Raw genomic sequence first — 20937 nt, 5'->3', positions numbered from 1 at the left:
TCCCAGGAGTTGGGCCACCGCCCACTTTTTGGCCTTTTATGGTCAGTGTGGGAGCTGTCCTGGCACCTGCGGGAGCGCCCTTTAGCAGCTATTGTGTTACAATGAGTGTACAATGAAGCTCCAAGTCCAGAGTGAATCTTCTGCCGTCTTGGTGCTCGTTACTGTGCCATTCTTTGACTGGCTGTGTCCCGCCGGCTCCCCTCCCCTCCCCTCCTGTCCCACTGCCGAGCTGTGAGGAAGCCAAGTCAGGTGGAGAGACCGCGTGCAGGCACCCTGGTCAGTGGCCTCAGTCTCTGAGTCCTTCCAGCCCTGGCACCACGCCTGTGAGAAAACACAAGCTTCAGATCAGCCCGGCCCCCAGCTGCCACGTGATAAACTGCCATAAATTAGGAGTTTGGAACTAACACACTACTGTATATAAAACAGATAAACAACAAGGACCTACTGTACAGCACAGGGGACTGTATTCAATATCTTGTAATAAGCTATAATGGAAAAGAATCTGAAAATATATGTATATATGTATGTATATGTATAACTGAATCACTTTATTGCACATTGTCAATCAACTACACTTCAATAAAAAAGAAAATAAAAATTTAAAAAAGAAAATTACAGCAAACACACACAAAGTTTGCTCTGGGCTAGCACTCCGCCGTGTGCTTTATGTATATATTCACCTACTCTCCACAATAATCTTACGAGGTAGGACCATTATTACCTCCATTTACGATGCAGACGTTCTGTCAGGTACTGTGTGACCGAGGGGATGCAGAGCAGAAGCAAACAGCACATTTGTGGGTTTCTCAGACATTGAAATATCACCTACAGACCTCATTTCAACATTTCACTCCTTTGGAAAGTTAACACTTTTTAGTATTTTTGTGTATATGTGCAATTCACAAATACACTCTCACTGTACAGATCATCAGACAAATGCTAGGCACCTTTTCAGAGTCCTGTTCTCTCACAATTGCTGCTGCTGCCACCAGTGCTTTGTGGGTTGGGATCCCCATCCCACCCGTGTAATCCACAGGGCCTCCCTCCCCTCAAGCCTCTGCCCCTTACCCTCTGCCCTGGCTTTCCACTGACTTCACGGCAGAAACCAACTTGGCACCATCACTCATGCAACCTAGAAAGGCCAGAAGAATTAACACCCCAATAGCCAGTATTATTTCATTCAACACCTTTTTTAAATTCCACAGGCCAGGCACTGAGGGTTAAAAGGAAATAGACAAAACAGTTCACTTGGTGGAAAGAGAAAGACTCACATCTTCAGTTTGAGCATCACTTGATAATTCCTAAGAAAGACGTCTGTCAGGAACTGGGAGGCCTGAGGAAGCAGCATCGAAGCCTGCCCTGGGGAGTCTCACACTGTGTCCTGGTAGAAGCGATGCTTGAGTTGAGTCCCAAAGGTAGAACAAAAGCAAAACAGGGGGAGAAGAGAGGGCGTTTCAGGCTCCACGAGCGGCTGAAGCATCGTGCTCGGGGTCTGGGGAGGACTGTGACTCGCTGGGTCTGGCTGCGGGGAGGTGGTGGCCCTGAGATTGATAGCAGTGCTTCTCACACTTCGGCTGAATCAGAGTCACCTGGGGAAGGGGGCTGCTGTACCCAGATTGCTGGGCCCCACCCCCAGAGTCTCTGATCCCGCAGGTCTGGCTGGGGCCCCAGAGTGTGTTTTTCTGACGGATTCTCAGTGATGCCAATGTTGCAGGTACAGGGACCACCTTTAGAGAACCACTGTTCCAGATTTAAAACTCGGTACAGGAAACCCAGGGTCTGTCCCCAGCCAAGACCCCGCCCATGGCCCATGCCCTTGAAATTCCAGCCCTTGGGGTCAGCACATCATGATCAAGGTGTCAAGGGGGAAGGGGGCTGAATTCCTTCCCTTCCGTCCCGCCTCCGCTGTATGGGTCTGTGTCCTTGAAGTGTCCTTCCTTCCTCCCTATTACTTTCCAACCTGTGATGCCTGAGCACTGCTTCTCCAGCTTCCACCATTTTGTACAACTTCTAAGGAGACACAGCTTTGAGGAGTCATCTGGGTGCAGGGGAGAACCCCGAGTGCTCCCACACCCCCTCCAGACTGTACCCATTGATGCCTCAGGCCCTGACATCTCATGGAAACTGCCAACTCCGGTGACCTGCTTCCCTTCCCATGTAAGGGGAAACGAACTAACTTCCCCGTCCACAAACACCACCCGGCCACGTCCCGCTTGTGAGAAGCAAAAGTAACTGCTGGCCCTTGGCATTTTGGTTATATTGGCCCCCTTACTCCGATCAGAGACCAATTTTCATGTTGGAACATTAGAATCAGAAACTGAGAGAGAAGGTTCCACTAAAAGAGAACACAGGCTTTGTCTTCTAACAGATTTAATAACTGTGGTCCATTTGAAATGTTAGTTCCAACTACGTAAAACTGCCACGTTAGAAGTTCAAAACAGTCCATTATATGCAATTTTATATGATTCACATTATTATGTATTCTAATTACATTAAATATATAAAATTTTATCTACGTCTTAATTTTTAAATAAATATTCAATATATTCAATTGTATACCCTAATTTCATGTATATCCTAATTATATGTTTTAATAGATATAAATGTTAATTATACATCTAAGTGTATTTGAGCTACATAATTTCTGTATATCCTAATCGTATACGTAATCATACATATACCATATATATGATTATATATATACCAAACCATATATATCCTAATTACATATGTTAATTATATATATTCTAATTGTGTCTCTTCTAATTTTAAACTTCTTTATTATATATGTATGTGTGTGTAGGTGTAGATAGATAAAGATATACATGTTAGGCTACATGTAAAATTACGATATATTTATGTGATTGCAATCACGTGCACACAGCCACAGCACGGGGAATTCAGAGCCTGGCAGGTAAGGAAAATCAGGACTGTTCTCTGTGGATTTCCGAGAGCACAGCACCCCCGTGTGTCTGCTCGCGGAACTACGTGTGTGTATCCCAGCGCGCTGGTCCCTCTTCATTCACTTAATATATATTTATTGAGCACCTGCTGCTAACCTGGGCTAGATTCAGAGCACAGCGATTTCCAGTCTGAAGCCTCTGTGGGGCTCTCAGGGCACATGAACTCCACCCCCAGGCGGAGAAGGTCAGTGTGGGGCAGGCTGGGTGGAAGATGGGGGTTGGAGGGTGCGTGTCCCAGAGAGCTGGGGCAGCACCGCTCAGCCCTAGACGGGCTGCAAGGAGAGCATACGGGCGTATTACTTTTCCCAAGGGAAGCCAGAGATTCACATGTTGGTGAAAATGCCTGATTTTAAATAACAACTAATTCTATTTATTTCTCAGTACCGTGAGTCATCAGGCACCTGCGGGCTACCTTCAGCTCACACCCTGCCAGGTCTGAACCCCTGGCGTGTACTTTCTCTATCCCTTCCCATCATCCTAGGGGGACTCACAATGAGAGGAAGTAAATGCTGATCCTCGGGGTGCAGTGAACAGAAACAGACACAGCCCCTATCCTGAGGCTACAAAAATGGCGATTCCCTGACATCCTGACAATGGGAGAATTTTCTAGACTTGGAAAAAGCATACCCAGTTGACTCTGCTCTGGAACAATGTGACAACCTGCCAGTCCTGAATCCTTGCAAAGCCACAGAACAGAGACTTCAGTGAAAAAGAGCGGCTAAGCATTCTCACCAAAGAGTTAAGCAGCTCCTTCATCACCCTTCATCATCCCAGCGGAGGAGAGGGTGTCAAGCTGATAGAGGAAAAGCACGCAGAACTAGAGACCAACCCTGCCCCACAGTGTTAGTGGCTTCCTACCCACTGGCTGAGACTCGATCAGGAGAATTTGGAACTAAAACATCTAAATTAGAATCCACTGGAATGAATGACTGAAATTCAGGAGGCTGACGATGTGAGGTGTTGGTGAGACTGGAGACACTGAAACACTCACACATGCTGGTGGGTGTGTGAACCACTACAACCAGCTGGGAAAACTGGATTTAAAACTAAACGTATGCATACCTTTTAACTCAGCAATTCCTCTCCCAGGTATATACCCAGGAGAAATGAGTGCCTATGTCCACTAAAAGCCAGGTAGAAAAATGTTCTTACTGACTTTCTGCATGTAAGCACAAAACTGGAAATAATCTAATGTTCATGAAGAATGGAACAGATGCATAAATTATTTCATACTTATACAAGTGAATATCATACGGTATTTTAAAAGAGATAAACCACTGTCAAAAATATGTGTAAGTCTCAAAGATATAACGGTAAGTTAAAGAAACCAGGCTGAAAGAGTGTGTAACTTCATGACTCCAACTGCATGAAATTAAAGAAGAGGTGAGCTCAACCTACAATGAAAGAAGTTTGAATAGTTGCCATTTCTGGGTGGAAGGAGATACCACCTAAGAGGTGACATAGCAGAGTCTTCTAGGATCTTGGAAATGATTTTTATTTTAATATGGGTGCACACAAATGTAAAAATGTGCTGAGGCATGCCCATTAAGACAGGTGCACTTTTCTCAATGATTGTTATAACTAAATTTTTTTAAAGATTAAACAAATTAGAATCTTAGGGCCTATGTCGTTTGCAGCTGGGTATACTAGCAAAATACTAGCTCTTATTAAGTTTTATGTAAACTTGTTCAGACTCTTGATCCTTACAGCCATTCCTGGAATCTAGGGAGGAGACCTTGGAAAGAGATATACTATAAAAATTTATTTATATTTATATATAGTATGTCTATAGTACATCACTTTCCAGGATGTGTGTGTGCGCTTCGTATTTTTTGGAAAAACCTAATCTGGCAGACACAGGGACGTTCTGCTCAGAACTCCCTTCACTGCCCACCTGAGAACAGCCCAGAGCCTCCGGATGTTAACCCCTTCATGTCTGCTCCAGCTCTCAAAGGAAAACATGCAATTCTTGGAACAGCCCCCAAACAATAACCAAGCAAGGCAGCAATATAAGGGCCGGACCATTTGTGCCCCAAATGAGACCCTCTACAGAATAATATTTGCTCTGGAGTTCCCCCATTAAACTGGAAGAGACTGTCAAAGTTTGTGGTTCCCCTTCCCGACCTTTCTTCCTCCCAATATCCTGCACAAATGTTCCAAGCAAGACTTCTCTTGGTCCATTTCAACCTCTGATTCCCTGAAAACCCAACCCGTGACTATGATTAGAGTACCACCAAGATGCTGCTTGAAAAGCAAATGTCATGGTCTGAAACGCACTGATGGAACGTCTTGGGATAACGCTGCTAACAGAAATGGAATGTTACCCATGTTGATGGAAATAATCAATAAACAATTTATACTAGGAATAGAAAAAGAGTTTTATTTGAGCCAAACTAAGAACTATAGCCCGGAAGACAGGCTCTCAGATGACTCTGAGGAACTGCTCCAGAGAAGCAGGGTTTTCAGCACAGTTTTGTTTTTGTTTTTGTTTTATTTGTTTGTTTTGATTTTTGTATTTTTTTTATCAAAGTATAGTCAGTTTCCAATGTTGTATCAATTTCTGGTGTACAGCACAATGCTTCAGTCATACATAAACATACATATATTCATTTTCGCATTCTTTTTCACCATAAGTTACTACAAGATATTGAATATAGTTCCCTGTGCTATATCAGCACAGTTTTACATCTTGTCAGAGCAAAGAACATCCAACAAGTCAGAGACACATTCCTTCAAGTTTTAAAAGAGCAAAAACAAAAATAGATCGCTGTGTACACAGCGAGTCAGCACAGCCTTGGCACCTGGGAGGGGGGTCTTAGCATCAAAGGAGGACCGGCATTGGCACCCGGAAAGGGAGGCACTTAATCTTTATTTTCAAGATGGACATTCTTTATTTTTGTCAATGTGCCCTTTTCTTTAATAATTAAAGCAGATGTACACGGCATGTTTGATAGGCCACAAACAGGCTTTGCTAGCATCAAATCCAAGTTAACTCACGTAAAAGCCAGAGTTACTTTTCCAGACCTCAACGTGTGAAAAAACTTTCTTTCATCAGCCACATGTGTAATTTTAAATTTTCTAGTAGCCAAATATTAAAAAAGGAAATGAAACAGGCAAAACTGATTTTTACATATATTGTATTTAATCCAATATTTAAAATATGATTTCAATATGCAATCAATATTAAAAATAATTAATGAGATGTTTTACATGCTTCTTTGTAGTAAGTCTAAATCTTCTGCTTCAGCACATCGGTTTGGGCTAGGCACATTTCACGTGATTCCAGAAAGAGGAGCCGTCGGCCAAAAACAGACAAACTGAGGAGGACTGGTGACAAAAGAGTGGAAGTTGCATCTGTATTTCTAGCATGAATTAAGACAACTCTTTCCTTCTGAGATTCGGACCAGGTGACATCACCCGCCCTTCTGTTGCTTGCTTTTCTGAGGTAGGACACCCTCCTCTTTTCATCATTACTATGTACCAAACTGTATATGATCCAGTTTTTCTCCTCAAACTCAGGAAGATATAGGCTGTCACATCACTGCCCCCTCCCACTCTGCTGTTGTCAGCAGGCCAAGGCACAGATGGCACTATTACCTACGTGCATAGCCCAGCCAGTGTTCTCGGAGTGAACCCTAATTTTGCCTGATGAGAGAGGGCTGTCACAAACCTCTGGGCATCTCAAAAATTATGGGCCATTTTTCAGGGAAAGTGTCCATAAGCAAATTTTGCATCTAATTTCAGGAGTTCACGATACTCCTGAAGTGATATATGGACTAGGTTAAGAGTGTCTATTCTTTAGTTATTTCTTCCAGAGAACAAAGGTAAAGGTCCCTTAAGTCCCAGGGGTGGCCTTCCGTGCTCCAGCCCTGCCTCTGGCCTCATCTCCCCCGCCTCTCATTTGCACTGTTCACAGGGGCTCCACCCACTCTTTTGAAATGACCCGAACTCCCTCTGCCATGTCACACACTTCTGCACACTTGTTACATGCTGTTCCCTCCGCTCAAAACCCGTCCTTGCTTTCTGCTCCCCGGGGGGAGTTCTCTGCAGCTCAAACGTCAATTCAGAAAAACGTTCCCTGCCTCCCCCTCGTCCCACCATTGAGTTAATACCTCCTGTTGTCCATCCACTCGCATGTGATACTTCCATGCTAGCGTTCGGTACTTTTTGATACAATTAATTGTTTAAATATCTGTCTTCCTCCATAAAACTGAGCTCCTGAAGGGTAGAGATTGCGTTTTACATACTGTTTCCCTATCACCTTGTGTAGAATCCAGAATAGAACTGGTGCTCAATTGATGTTGATAAAATATTGTTTACAAAAATGGTTATCTTACCTTTAGAAACAGCTTGAACAGTGAGATCCTGGCAGATAGATAAGAATTTTACACACTAATTCTTATACTAAGGATGTTTGTTCGGGTCTTGAAGTAAATTTTGGTGTTTTTGGAAAGCTTAGATGTGAGAAAAAAAAAAAAAACATTCTTCCCTGCCTATTCTTTCCCCTTAATTTTAGAGAAGAAACATAGAGTGAATTCTGGACAGTCCCTTTTAAAAAAAATCAAGTCAACATAAAGTAAGACAAAATATATGATATCACTTATATGTGGAACCAAAAAAAATACAAATGAACTTACTAACAAACCAGAAACAGACTCAGAGACATAGAAACAAACTATGGTCACCAAGCGGGAAGGAGAGGGTAGAGGGATAAAGTAGGAGCTTAGAATTTGAAGGTACAAACTGATATATATAAAATAGATAACACAGTCCTACTGTATAGCACAAGGAGCTTTATTCAGTATCTTGTAATAACCTACAATGGAAAAGAATCTGAAAAAGAATATGTATAACTGAATCACTTTGCTGTACACCTGAAACTAACACAACATCGTAAATCAACTCTACTTCAATTTTTTTAAGTCAACAAATATTAAAGGGACGCCACCTCCAATGAGAGCACACTCCTCTCTACTCTCTGACTTCCTGAAAAGCCTCTTACAGGTCCCCATTCAAGTGACACATGAGGAGAAAGAGAGACAGTAGAAGAAATGGAAATACTCAGGTAAACCAGGAACTAGTTGATGACTCAAGGAAATGAAGAATTCTATTAACATAAGAAAGGCAGATAATTTTGTCCTCATTACGTTTGTCCTACTTCTACTTAGACATTTGTCACAGTGCACAGTGTTGCTATTATGTGATTAGAAATTATATTACCCTACAGTCAAAACTTGAAACCAACTCATAATATTTGTTAGTTCTGCTATCTTCAGGGTGCATTCCTTCTAGACGTAAGTGTTTCTGACAAACTCGATATTCTGCAAAATTAAGCCCTGAAGAATTAGGGACAAAAATAGGGCTCTGAGTGGATCAATCATAATCTAAGCAAGTTTGTAACCAAAGCCCTAGTGAAAGGAATCATTGCTACCTTGAAGTGATCATCTTGGCAGGGTTCCCCAGATGCCCATGGGCTGCCTCAGAGGAGATTTGTAAATACACGTGACACCACATGGGCATCCTGAATGGCATTTCGAGACAACACAGGTGGGATGGGGCTCTGAGCTAGTGCCTGTTTTTATTTAGAACTGGCACTGAAAGAGGTACAACCCGCCGAGCATAACGCAAACATTCTTTTGTCAATTTCTTAAAATTGAGCTGGAAAGGCTCCCGCTGGGGCAGTAGCCACCTGGAAGATTTGCCTTTCACTTCCTGCTAATGTTTTTAATACTGCTCATATAACAGGGCTCGCCATGCTTAGGAAAAGTTGTGCATAAACTAACACAACTGCCACCTACTGGATAATGGAAATATCTGCTATCACAAAACCTACTTTCTTTCGAAAAAGTGGGGAACCAATTACATTTTCAGTTTCTACTTAAGAAGCCGGTTTGAGATCATCAGAAAAGTATAAACTCTCTTAATTTGATATCGTGACACATTTCACCTCTGGGACTTTGTAGCGTGCAAGCACTTTTAAATTGCTACCCAGAAGGGGATGGTGGATAGGAATTTAGACATCCGCTAGATGGATGCTGTAACTACTGAAACAATGAGAATCCTGACACCTAGTCCCAAGAACTTTCACTTCCTTTATAGAAACAATGTGTTCTTTCCTCATTCTGGATCCTACAATCAGTTGGCATAGTTAACTACATTGTATAAGAAAAAACATTTTAATTCTAAGATAGAAGTTGTGAGGAGATAGAAACCACGTAAGTGATTTGAATAAGAAAATTAAACATGAGGACATGCTAGCTCTTAAAAGGTAATTAATGACTAAAGGGGATTTTTTTTTAAAAGGATTCTCAGTTCTACAGAAGCAGCAATTGCAGAAAGCAGCTATTCCTTCCAGAGCTGAGAGGCAGTGAACAAGGAAGGAGCTGAGAAACTCAGGCAAGGGCCACACTCCTGGGATGACTGAGCAGCAAGTCTCTTTGCAGAGGGTGTGGCTGTCCAGGGATGTGTATCCTATCTGGGCAACTTGCTGGAGGGTCCTGGCAGAAACTGGTCCATATGAGTAACCTGTCTCCAATCATCATGGCGCTAGCTTGACCTGGCCATCTACATCACCTTCAGGTGTGGATGAGGGTGTGATTCATCGGGTACAGCTCCTTTAATGAGTCCTGCTGATTGGAGAGCTGTTGATTACAGAGACAAGTAATCCGCTTCCTTCCCCTCCCCCAAAATACAATACATCCTGCGGTCACTACAAATAATTCTATTCAAAAGCCGGTGGGGGAAGGGAGGCACACAGCACACTAATTCTCAAATCCAGTTGTGCCTGTGCTTCCAGCCCCTTATCAGGACTCAGTCCTCCTCTCAGGGGTTTTTCTTCTGTGGCTCCCAAATTCTGAATCACTGTGCTCTCCAGGCATCATGGTAGGTGTTTTAAATAAATGTATGTTGAAAGAGTAAATTAGTGACCTTAAAGGTTTGTGCGGTCACAGGCAGCTGAGCCATACAGCCGCAGTGCCACATGGAAACACAAGGGGGCAGTGTGCTCACAGAAGTTCACAAATCCTTTGTGTCTTGTAGTAAACAGCATTTGTCCTGCAAGCCTTTTTTGTTTAGTTTGCAGTATTTGATGTATTTGTTTGTTTGGTGAGTTGGTAACAGTCCTGTGTCCAAACAAGCCCTTCCTCAATTTTTATTACCAGCTAGACTTTAAATTCAGGATCATATGAGACTGCATGTATGTTATCACGATGCGCATATTAGGATTATATAAAATAAGGAGGTATATAAAATTAGGATTATAAAATTCATATATTAAACACATACAAATACATTTACATTATGTATTAATGAAATTAACAAAACTATATGTATATATAGTTAGAATATATCTAAAAATTAGGATAGAATTATCTATATATAGAATAAAATATATACAGCTATTCTATATATATAAAATAAATAAATTTTATATATCTCCTAATTGTGTGTTCTGTGTGTCTATAAATATGTGTATGTATTCTAATTTAAGTTATATATTTGATTAGGATACAGAATTAATCTATATATAATATAATATATATATACAATACATATAATTAAATATATATTCAATTAGTAATATATGATTAATTTTTATATATAGTTAGGATATGTATAAAATTAACATATGTGATGCAATTAGAATATATGTTTAAGACATATATAATTAGAATATGTAGATATAACTGGGATATACATTGGAGGATATAAAAATAATTAGGATATACACGTATAATCAGGTTGAACCATAGGAAATTGAAATGCAGCTGAAAGTCAACAGTTTTTGACCTACAAAAATGGCAAAGGGGCCAAAATAATCATATCTGTTGGAAAATAAAGCTCATTTTGTACAATTTCCCCCCAGAATCTTTTGTTCTATTTCTAGTACCAGTGTCTGCAGTCTGTGATTTGAAAAACTGGTCCCTGATCATACTAGTGAGCAACTGAAACAAAAGTCAAGAGCAAACGATGGTTTTGCTCTTCCCGTGTGGGAGTCATAGGGTGGTGTTTGTGGGTAAGGAAATTATTTCATTTTTCCATTATAGGCAGACCGCATTGTATTATGCTTCGCAGACACTGAGTTGTTTCGGTTTTTACAAATTTGGGGTTTGTGGCATTCCTGCATCGGGCAAGTCTATCGGCATCATTTTTCCAACAGCATTTACTCACTTGATGTCTCTGTGTCACGTTTTGCTAATTCTTGCAATATCTCAAACTTTTTCATTATTATATTTGTTACAGTGATCTGTGATCAGTGATCTTTGATGTTACTATTAGAATGGTTTGGGGCGCCTGAGTAATTACCGCAGCATTCGCTTAACCTGAACACAGATAATCAATATCTTACACCTGGGGCAGCTATACAGGGTTACGCTGAGCTTGTGACACGAACTTTATTGAATAGTATCTGTGGGAGACTGTATAGCTCAGTGGTACAACGAATGCTTAGCATGCTTGAGGTCCTGGGTTCAATCCCCAGTACTGAATTAATAGCAATAATAAATGAGTAAACCAGATTACCAAGCGATGTCCTTCATCCTGCGTTTATTTCCCTAATTAAAAAATAAAAAAATCAGTGCAGACAGCGTTAGGTGGAGCTCCTCGGAGGGTCTGTACGCCACGCCTTTGCACTCAGTGTTGGGGGGGGGGCTCCGTAAGGCGCATGCGCTCCTCTTCCCCGGCAGCGCCAGTCACGGGTCTCCACCGGCACTGCCACCCTCGCGCAGACAGAGGAGGCGTGATACCGCTGTCGCCCGTCCAATACCGGGCACCGTGGCGGTCACGGGCAGGCCGAGCCAGGAGCCCCGCCCGCGCGGTCCCGCGGGCCAGGGTGCGCCTGCGCGGGACAGCCGATGGGCGGGGCGGCCCGCGGGCTGTGAGTCCGTCTGCTCAGAGGTCCGGGCCGCGATCCTCCCTCCGCTGCCAGAAGTGGGCGCCACCGGAAGCGCGCGCAGCCGGAAGTGGTCGCCGCCGTTTTTCTCAGAGTCTCCCAGGCCTCGCTTGGCCCCGTCCCCGGGCGCGCGGCGGTGTGTCCCGGTGTCGGGCCACCATGGACGCGACGGCGCTGGAGCGGGACGCCGTGCAGTTCGCGCGGCTGGCGGTGCAGCGCGACCACGAGGGCCGCTACCCCGAGGCCGTATTTTATTACAAGGTGGGTCGGGGCCACGGCTCCGTCAGGGGGCGGGGTCCGGGTCCCGGGGCCGAGGCTTTGCAGTCGGTCTGGTCTTCCTGCTGCCCTTTCGGGGTGGCGACCGGGGCTGCGGAGGTCAGACCCGCCCCCGAGTCCCGCCCGGGGCCTGCGGCCGTGGGAAGGTGGGCTTGCGGCGGCGGAGCGACCCCTCCTGTGGTGGCAGCGCTAAGCCGCCCCTCACGGCGGCAGTCAGAGCTGGCGGTCCTTACCGTCCCTGGGCTCTGATTGCTGGCCCCTGGGGCTTGGTCTCCGGTAGACACCCAGACAGTGCACGCAGTGCGTGTTCATTGCGGAAGACAAAAGTAAATTAAAAGAGACGAAAACATCACGTATCCCAGCATTGGATGCATATCTTTGTGAATGTTTTTCTACTCACGTATGTGTCCACACCTTTTTTAAAAAACAAACTTAGACCATAGTGTTGATGCTTGTTTTAACCTCTTCATTTAAACTTTTGAAAAATCATTAAACTTACACCTATGATATAATCTTGTTAATAGTAGATGCATAGTATTTTCATCCTGTGGACGTACCAGAATTTCTTTGTAACCATTTCTGGCCGTTTTATGGCCATTCTGGTTTTTCATCATAATGTCCTTAGAGCTAAAGCTTTTCACATTACTCTGATACTTACTTTGGATAAATTACCGGGGCCAGAATTATTTAATCAAAGAGTATGAGCTTCACAGACCACCCTCTGCTCCCAGGATTTGCAGACACACCTTCAGCTCTAGACAAGCCCTCCGCCTCCCTGTGGAGGTAGGTAGCTGTATCCTCAGGGTATTGTCACATTTGCTTTTAGAAAGAACGTCAGACTTTGATAATACAGTAGTAGTCGTTTTTTCCCCATGAACATAGTGCTATCAGTACCGTGTGATTTACTGTCTCAGGTTAATGTTTGATTGCGTTCATTTTATAATCTCTGTTTAGAAACTTTGGGTGTGTTTCAGAATCATTTCCTTTGGACCTATTCTTGGTGACAATTTCATGACAGTGGTATTTCCTTAAAAGTAAGACTTAGGTTTGTGAAATAGGTAACAAATATTCGTAGGTTAAAATCGTGCCATATGAAATAGCTTTTTTCTAAAGCAAAAGAAAATACTGTTCAGTGCCTCTTGTTTTGCTGTAGGATTACATGCATGTTACGAAGAATGTCTTACTCGAGAGAGTCAGAAAAGTCTGTTTATAGGAACTATTTATGTAAAGTGTATTAGATATTTAGTGTTTTCTGTCATCTCACTGTTCTATCTGGGATTCCTTAATTGTTAGTCATTTTCAAATACAAGTGAAATAAGGAAAATAAAGTAGATACCAGCAACTTTTTTTAAAAACTGAAGTTTACTTGATTTACAGTGTTATTAGCTTCAGGTATACAGCAAAGTGATTCAGTTATATATACATGTATATTCTTTTTCAGATTATTTTCCCATTATATATTATTACAGGAAATTGAATATAAGACCTTGTTGATTATCTATTTTATGTATAGCAGTGTGTATCTGCTAATCCCAGACTCCTAATTTATCCCTCTCCCAGCCCTTTTCCCCTTTGGTAACCGTAGTTTGTTTTCCATGTCTGTGAGTCTATTTCTGGTTTGTAAGTAAGTTTGTTTGTGTCCTTTTTTTTAGATTCCACATATATGCGATATCATATGATATTTGTCTTTCTCTGTCTGACTTACTTCACTTAGTATGATGATCTCCAGGTCCATCTATGTTGCTACAAATGGCATTATTTTATTCCTTTTTATGGCTGAGTAATATTCCATTGTGTATAAATATACAAGTTCTTTATCCAGTCATCTGTTGATGGACACTTAGGTTCCTTCCATGTCTTGGCTATTGTAAACAGTACTGCTTTGAACATTGGGGTGCATCTATCTTTTTTATTTAAGAGTTTTCTCAGGATAATATGCCCAGGAGTGGGATTGCTAGATCATATGGTAACTTTATTTTCAGTTTTTTAAGGAAACTCCATACTATTCTTCATAATGGCTGCACGAGTTTACATTCCCACCCCCAGTGTAGGAGGGTTCCTCTTTCTCCACACCCTCTCCAGCAGTTATTGTTTGTAGACTTTTTAACGATGGCTATTCTCACTGATGTGATACCTCATTGTAATTTTGATTTGCGTTTCTCAGATAGATAGTGCTGTTGAGCATCTTTTCATTTGCCTGGTGGCCCTCTGTCTTCTTTGGAAAAATGTCTATTTAGGTCTTCTGCCCATTTTTTGATTGCGCTGTTTGTTTTTTGGTATTAAGCTGTATGAGCTGTTTATATATTTTGGAAATGAATCACTTGTCAGTCTCATTTGCAAATATTTTCTCCCATTCTATAGACCAACAGCTTTTAAAATTCACTTTAGTGTTTACTTGTAAAGTTATATTTTCCTCCCCTAAAATATCTGAATTACAAAATCTGAGGAAATTGTATCTTTTCCACCCCCCAGTTACCACTTGGCTCAAAAATGTTCTCTTCTTACTGATTTTGTAGGTTCAGTGAAGCAACTCCTCTAATAACTGGATTCAAAAAGTGATGCTCAGTAGATGGCTTCTGTGGATTCAGATAATTAAGTGTGAGGTTCCATGAATCTAAGCACACACTTAGATGGCTGCAGAGAAGGTGGTGGCACTTGGGAAAGCCTCTGGCAGTTCTTCCCTCTGGCTGCTCTCCTAGAATGATGACAGAGAGAGTGCAGGCTCCTTCCTCACAGCCTAACTGGCTGAGGAGGTTACAGAGTAACCGGAAGACGAATCCAGGTTTCCTTAATTAAAATCCATTTATTTCCTACAATTGAAGTCTGCCTTAAAATGTGTCCCCCTTTGACAGTATTTTCAGTGGAGAAAAAGATTTTCTTTCCACTGTGAGATACGTAACCTTTATAATTCATTGTATTGACATTAATTTAATCTTAATTGGTTATAACTTGTAATGCTTTCAAGGCTCAGTTCACCTTTTCAAGGTATATAATTTCAAGTCTGACCTATGACCTAAAGAAAAAGGAACACAGAAAACAAACCCTAGCTCCTCTAAGAAGATGTTTGCAATCAGTCCCTCCTATTTGACTTTGTAAATTTTCAACAGTATGAGAAAATCAGGAGCATTGAGAATGGAGAAGATATGAAAGGATTATACAACTCATTTAGTTTATGAAAAAATTACTAGCATCTTAAGGACATTCTTGTTTCGTCCTGCAGAGAAACTGACAGTGAGTTAGAAAGTGGTAAAGAAAATCAAAATTGTAACTCATCTGTTGGATTCCTTTGAATTCTTTTCTTATTTTTAGGAAGCTGCACAAGCTTTGATCTATGCTGAGATGGCAGGCTCGGGCCTGGAACACATCCAAGAAAAAATAAACGAGTATCTGGAGAGAGTGCAGGCTTTACACTCAGCAGGTTGGTAAAGGGCCGTGCACCGTGTCACTGTGCTCCCCTCCTTTCTTGTCACATCTCACACTTCCCCGGTGGGTCTCATCTTTTTTGTTTGTTTGTTTTGGGGGGAGGAGATTAGGTTTTTATTTGTTTTTAGTGGAAGTACTAGGGATTGAACCCAGGATCTCGTGCATGCTAGGCACACACTGCCGCTAAGCTAAACCTTCCCCCTGCTTTTCATCTTTGATTCTTCATCCTCACTCCTGCTGTTCATTCCCCTTTTGGTAATCATGTCTTTAAAAATGGTGACATGGAGGTAAGTGATAGATGTTTGAACAGGAACCATAGAGGTAATAAGGCCCAATTTTCTAGTCTCCCAGAGGGTGGAGATGAGTTCTCTATGTTCAAATCAGCACATCGTTGGCGAGTCAGGTTTAGGACCCTGTTAAAGTCTGCTTTTCAGCGTCTGTCACATGCCCTGTCCTGCTATTAACGTGGGATGAGTCCTCCTCTTCAGTGCTGGAAGACTTGGCAGTGGGTTCACAGTCTTCACTGCATCAGTGTCCTCAGCCTCAAGGCCTGGGCTCATCTCTTCCTTTTAGCCACATCTTGGAAAAGTGACATGTAAGCAGAGTCCTGGAACAACCTGGGTTTATTTTTGTAAGCAGCGTGGCGGTTGTACCCAGGCTTAGTGATGGCAGTTGTGTACGAGGTCAGTGGTTCCTGTCAGGGTCTGCTGTTCACACAGGGAGAAAAGAAAATGATCTCCTGTTGACGTTTTGTTGTAGAAATGCGTTCACAGCACTGGGGACTCTCTTATCCCTTTTTCTCCTGTGGCTGTGTAATAAAGCCTCTGGCTTAACGGAGTCTTTACTTATTCAGCATTCCCTTGTAGACTTCCCACCACTCGTTCCAAATAGACTTGAGCATTTATAAGCTCATAGTTGTGATACAGTAAATTTGATCATTGGGTTTCTTGTTATGACAGTCCCCTTAAAGACACTGTAGTTTCAATTAAGACAGTGCCCAGAAATTGCATGCATTGAAAAGGGCCTCATTTGGTGCAAAGTTGTACTGATTTCATGTATTCAGAACACCATGAAATTCAGAGGAACTTCATTTTCCTAGGTAAGTAAATGATGTTCTTAAACTTAATTGCCCAATAATCAGGAACCTGGTTTCAGAAACAGTGTTTTCAAATAAAGTTATCCTCATAGTACGGGAAGTATTGCATGTGTAGAATATCTTGAAAAGTGGACTGCCCCTGTATGGGGGCCTCATTTAATAAAAGTTGTAGTGATGCGTGCACTCACGGTACTGTGAAATTCAGAGGAACTCCATTTTTGCAGTCAAGTAAAGGAAGCTCTTAAATTCGTAAATATGGTGTTTGTGTGGTACTCAGGCACAGAATGAGACAGCCCTAATCTCTTGAAGAATAAAAACTGCCCAGTGAAACAAAGGTAAAGTTCAAAAAGGATCTCTGAAGCATAATATATCTTAATTGTTTGCCAGCTCTTTGACCCATTTTGTTCAACAAGTGGAATGCCATCTATAGAGAATTAAATGGTTTACTTAATTATTATTTCAAGCAGAAGAGTCCCTTATCAAATAAAAATCTTGTTCAGAACCCCAACTTAAAACAGATAAAGTCTGCTGACAGTCAAGAAGCTTTTGAGAGATGGGTTGACTTTTGGGTTGGGGAAAGGTAACATGGTTTGAAATTCACCAGTGTAGTGTGAAGAACTCAAGACTTGGAATTTAGAGATCTGAGCTGAGTCCTTACCCTTCCACTTGGCAGCTGCGAAACCTTAGGCTCGGTACTCATTCTCAGCTAGAATCGACTTTTTCTCCCTCAGTAGATATTTGGCAGTGTCTGGAGAGATCCCTGATTTTTATGTGCAGGGTAGGGGTGCAGTATGCTACTAGCATCTTGCTGGGGAGGGGCAGGGATATTGCTGAAAATCCCCCAACGCTTAGGGGTCGTCCACAGCAAAGAATTGTCCAGCCGAAAATGTCGGTATTGCCAAGGCTGAGAACCCTTGAGCTCGATATTTTAACATTCATTTTGTAAGTGGGATCAGTACCTACTTTAGAGAGGTGTTCCTGAGGGTTACAGTTTTTAATAGATCAAACCCAGTTTTGAGACACACAAAACTTAAAACTTTTTTTTAAAATAACAGTTTTATTGAGATATAATTCACATACCATCAAATTCACCTTTTTATAGTGTAAATTCAGTGGTTTTTATTGTATTCCCAGAGTTGTGCAACCATCTCCACTATCTAATTTTAGAACACCATGAAAGAAACTTCGCAGTTAGCAGTCACTCCCCATTCCTCCCACCTCCAGGCCCTAGCGACCACTAATCTATTTTCTGTCTCCATGGATTTGCCCATTCTGGACATCACGTATAGAGAGAATCATCCAGTACATGGCCTTCTGCATCTGGCCTCTTTCATTTAGCGTAATGTTTCCAGGTTTTATCCATGTAGCAGGTACTGGTGGTTCGTTTCTTTTTAAGGCTGGATAGTATGCCATGGTGTTAATACACCACGTTGTATCTGTCCACCCATCAGCTGGGACATGGGCTCATCCCCACCTTTTGGCTGTTACAAGTAAAGCTGTGATGAACACTTGTGTGTGCGTTTTTGTGTAGCCGTATGTTTTCGGTTCTCTTGGACAGATACCCAGAAGTAGAATTGCTAGGTCATATGGTAGCTTTACATCTGACTTTTTGAGAAACTTTGGCTAAACTGTTTTCCAGAGTGGCTGGACCGTTTTTCAGTTCCGCAAGCCACGTGAGAGTTCCATTTCCTTCACATACTTCTTACCAACACTTGTTACTTTCTGTTCTTACTTTTAGCCATCCTAGTGGGTGTGAAAGGTGTCTCCTGGAGGTGGTGATTCGCATCTCCCTGATGCTGTGACATTGAGCATCTTTCCATGTGCCTGTCAGCCACTTGAGTATCTGCTGTGGAGAAATGGCTCTACGGATGCTTAGCCCTCAGGATAAGTCAGGGTTTCCTGAGAAACAGAGCCAGTGGGATGTGTATAAAGAGATGTGTTGTGAGGATCTGGCTTGTGCAATGACAGAGGCTCAGAGGTCCCACTGTCTGCCCTCGGCAAGCTGGAGACCCAGCAGAGCCATTGGTGTGGTGCAGTCTCAGCTCACAGGCCTGAGACCCAGGGGGCTGATGGTGTGAGTTCTGGTGAGGACCAGTGTGTCAGCTCAGCAGACAGAGAGGTCACATTCTCCCCCCGTTTTGTTCTGTCAGGCCCGAAAGGACTAGATGGTGCCCACCCACATGGGGAAGGCCCTCTGCATTTACTACCAGTCCAAATGCTGATTTCATGCAGAAATGTCCTCCCAAACATGTCTGGCCAAATAGCTGGGTCACCTGGGATCCGGTCAGGTCAACACAAGTTGTTCACAGAATCAATCATCACACTCATTTTGTTGATTGGGGTTATCTTTTTATTGTTGAATTGTCAGAGATCTTTATATATTCTAGATACAAGTTCCTTACGGATACATGTCTTCACTTTAGAAACAAACACTTTCAAAGAGCAGTAAAAATATAGCTTATTCTGGACTCAGGTGAGTAGGAAGCAGTATGAATTTTATCATCAGGGCCTAGTGTGTTATATAATTATTGTCTGTACTGAGAAAAAATTTTTAATTCTTATTTTTTATTGAAGTGTAGTCAGTTTGCAATGTTAGTTTCAGGTGTACAGCAAAGTGATTCAGTTATACATGTACATACATTTTTTTTAAGATTCTTTTCCATTACAGCTTATTATAAAAGTTGAATATAGCTCCCTGTGCTGTAAGATAAATAACCAGTTTATACTGTATAGCATAGGGAACTATATTCAGTATTTTGTAGTAACCTATAATGAAAAAGAATATGAAAAGGAATATCTGTATGTACATGTATGACCAAAACATTATGTTGTACACCAAAAAGGGACACAACATTGTATACTGACTATACTTCAACTTAAAAAAAATTGAAAGAAATGTTTAATTACTTTAAAACATAATTGAGTTTCTTTAGTATTTTCCAAGTTTTTGTTTTGTTTTTTTGTGGGGAGGGTATGTGAGGAGGACGTCTGTGTTTTATTTTTTAAATGAAGAAAGTGCTGGTCAGGACAGAGAAATTCAGGGAAAATTTTTATAAGGTTTTTCTTGACCTTGCTGAGTTTCTTTGATGAAGGACTATAGAGTTTTGGTGAAGAATGTATTAAAATGGTTTGCTGTTCCCTGGACGTGTGTGTGGGTAACCGTTCCTTCGCCATGGCTCTTCTCCCTGTCCTAGTTCAGTCAAAGAGTGCGGACCCTTTGAAGTCAAAGCATCAATTGGACTTGGAGCGTGCCCATTTCCTTGTTACACAAGCTTTTGACGAAGACGAGAAAGGCAACGTCGAAGATGCTATAGAGCTGTATACGGAGGCCGTGGATCTCTGTCTGAAAACTGTATGTATGACAGCTGTGAGCTGAATTCGGTGGAATTGTGCTAACAGATTTCTCCCCTTACTAGTGAGTTTTACCTAACAGTTCCTTAAAAAAATTATTGAATTATTATAAATGTAACTAAGTTACTCCTCTTTAAAAGATAAGAAAGAGTAGAAAGTTAATAATGAATTTTACTCTTATTAAAAAATTGACAGTATTGAGGTTGAGTCATTAGGCAATTGTTTTTTAAATTACGGGTACCATTTTTTACCTTTTAATACCCATGTAACTAAAATTATTACAGGAAGAATTTGCCGTCACAAAGCTATGAATTTAAACTAAACTTCCCTGTCTTTTTTCAATCTTAAGCACTTAATAAATAAGTGCATTTGGGAGAGCCTTATCGATGTGCAGTGTAAGGTCTCTGGGCTGCGTGGTCTTTACCGCTTCGCGAGGAGCCCTGGCAGGTCTGTTAGCTTCGAGGGGCATCTCATGGTGAGAGCGGCGCGCTTGCCAGGAGGGCATGGGGAAGTGGGTAGGGTGGTTTTCCCGGAGTGCTGGCTCCCTGTCCAGGGCCTGTTGTCCAGAGGAGACACCTAGCCTCATTCCCATAGGTACCTGAGACCGAAGGCCTTTTTTTTTAATTATGTAAGTTTTGGTGTACAGCATTCTAGCTTGACATCTGTGTGCACCACCAAGTGATCGCCTCCACGGGCCTAGTCACCTTCCACCACCGTTCAGCTGACCCCTTCCCCTCTGGTAACCACTCATCTGTTCTCTGTATCTGTGACTTTGTCTTCTTTTGTTTGTTTATTTTGTGTTTTAATCCACATACGAGTGAAGTCACATGGCATTTGTCCTTGTCCTCCTCACTTACTTCGCTTCTGAGGTTCCACCGCCCAGCAGTGGTTCCAGGTACAACCTGTCCACATTAAGGGGTCTTAAAGTTTACCTCAGT

At 42.1% G+C, this 20937-nt stretch overlaps 1 protein-coding gene and 1 long non-coding RNA gene across 4 annotated transcripts in view; one reads left to right on the top strand and one right to left on the bottom strand.

Annotated features, from left to right (window-relative positions):
• Window positions 1-1500: 1500 nt before the first annotated feature.
• Window positions 1501-20737, bottom strand: LOC116666466. Its single transcript, XR_004323345.1, has 3 exons — window positions 20660-20737; window positions 20080-20084; window positions 1501-1512 (listed from the first exon to the last, which is right to left on the bottom strand). It is a non-coding gene; the product is annotated as an uncharacterized LOC116666466 (long non-coding RNA).
• Window positions 11813-20937, top strand: part of CAPN7 (calpain 7) — a 46518-nt gene continuing 37393 nt past the window's right edge. For 2 of the 3 annotated variants that reach the window (XR_004323331.1, XM_032489166.1), the window contains exons 1-3: window positions 11813-12114; window positions 15439-15547; window positions 19843-20000. Coding sequence is in view for 2 of the 3 variants with exons in the window: in XM_032489166.1 (XP_032345057.1) it covers window positions 12013-12114; window positions 15439-15547; window positions 19843-20000 (369 nt within the window). In the remaining variant the exon portion in view is untranslated. The remainder of the gene's footprint in view (window positions 12115-15438; window positions 15548-19842; window positions 20001-20937) is intronic. The other variant, XM_032489157.1, reaches the window with a different exon arrangement.

The sequence above is a fragment of the Camelus ferus genome, chromosome 1, assembly GCF_009834535.1.
Source record: "Camelus ferus isolate YT-003-E chromosome 1, BCGSAC_Cfer_1.0, whole genome shotgun sequence".
Classification (NCBI taxonomy): domain Eukaryota; kingdom Metazoa; phylum Chordata; class Mammalia; order Artiodactyla; family Camelidae; genus Camelus; species Camelus ferus.
This window is presented reverse-complemented; position numbering and strand designations above follow the sequence as displayed.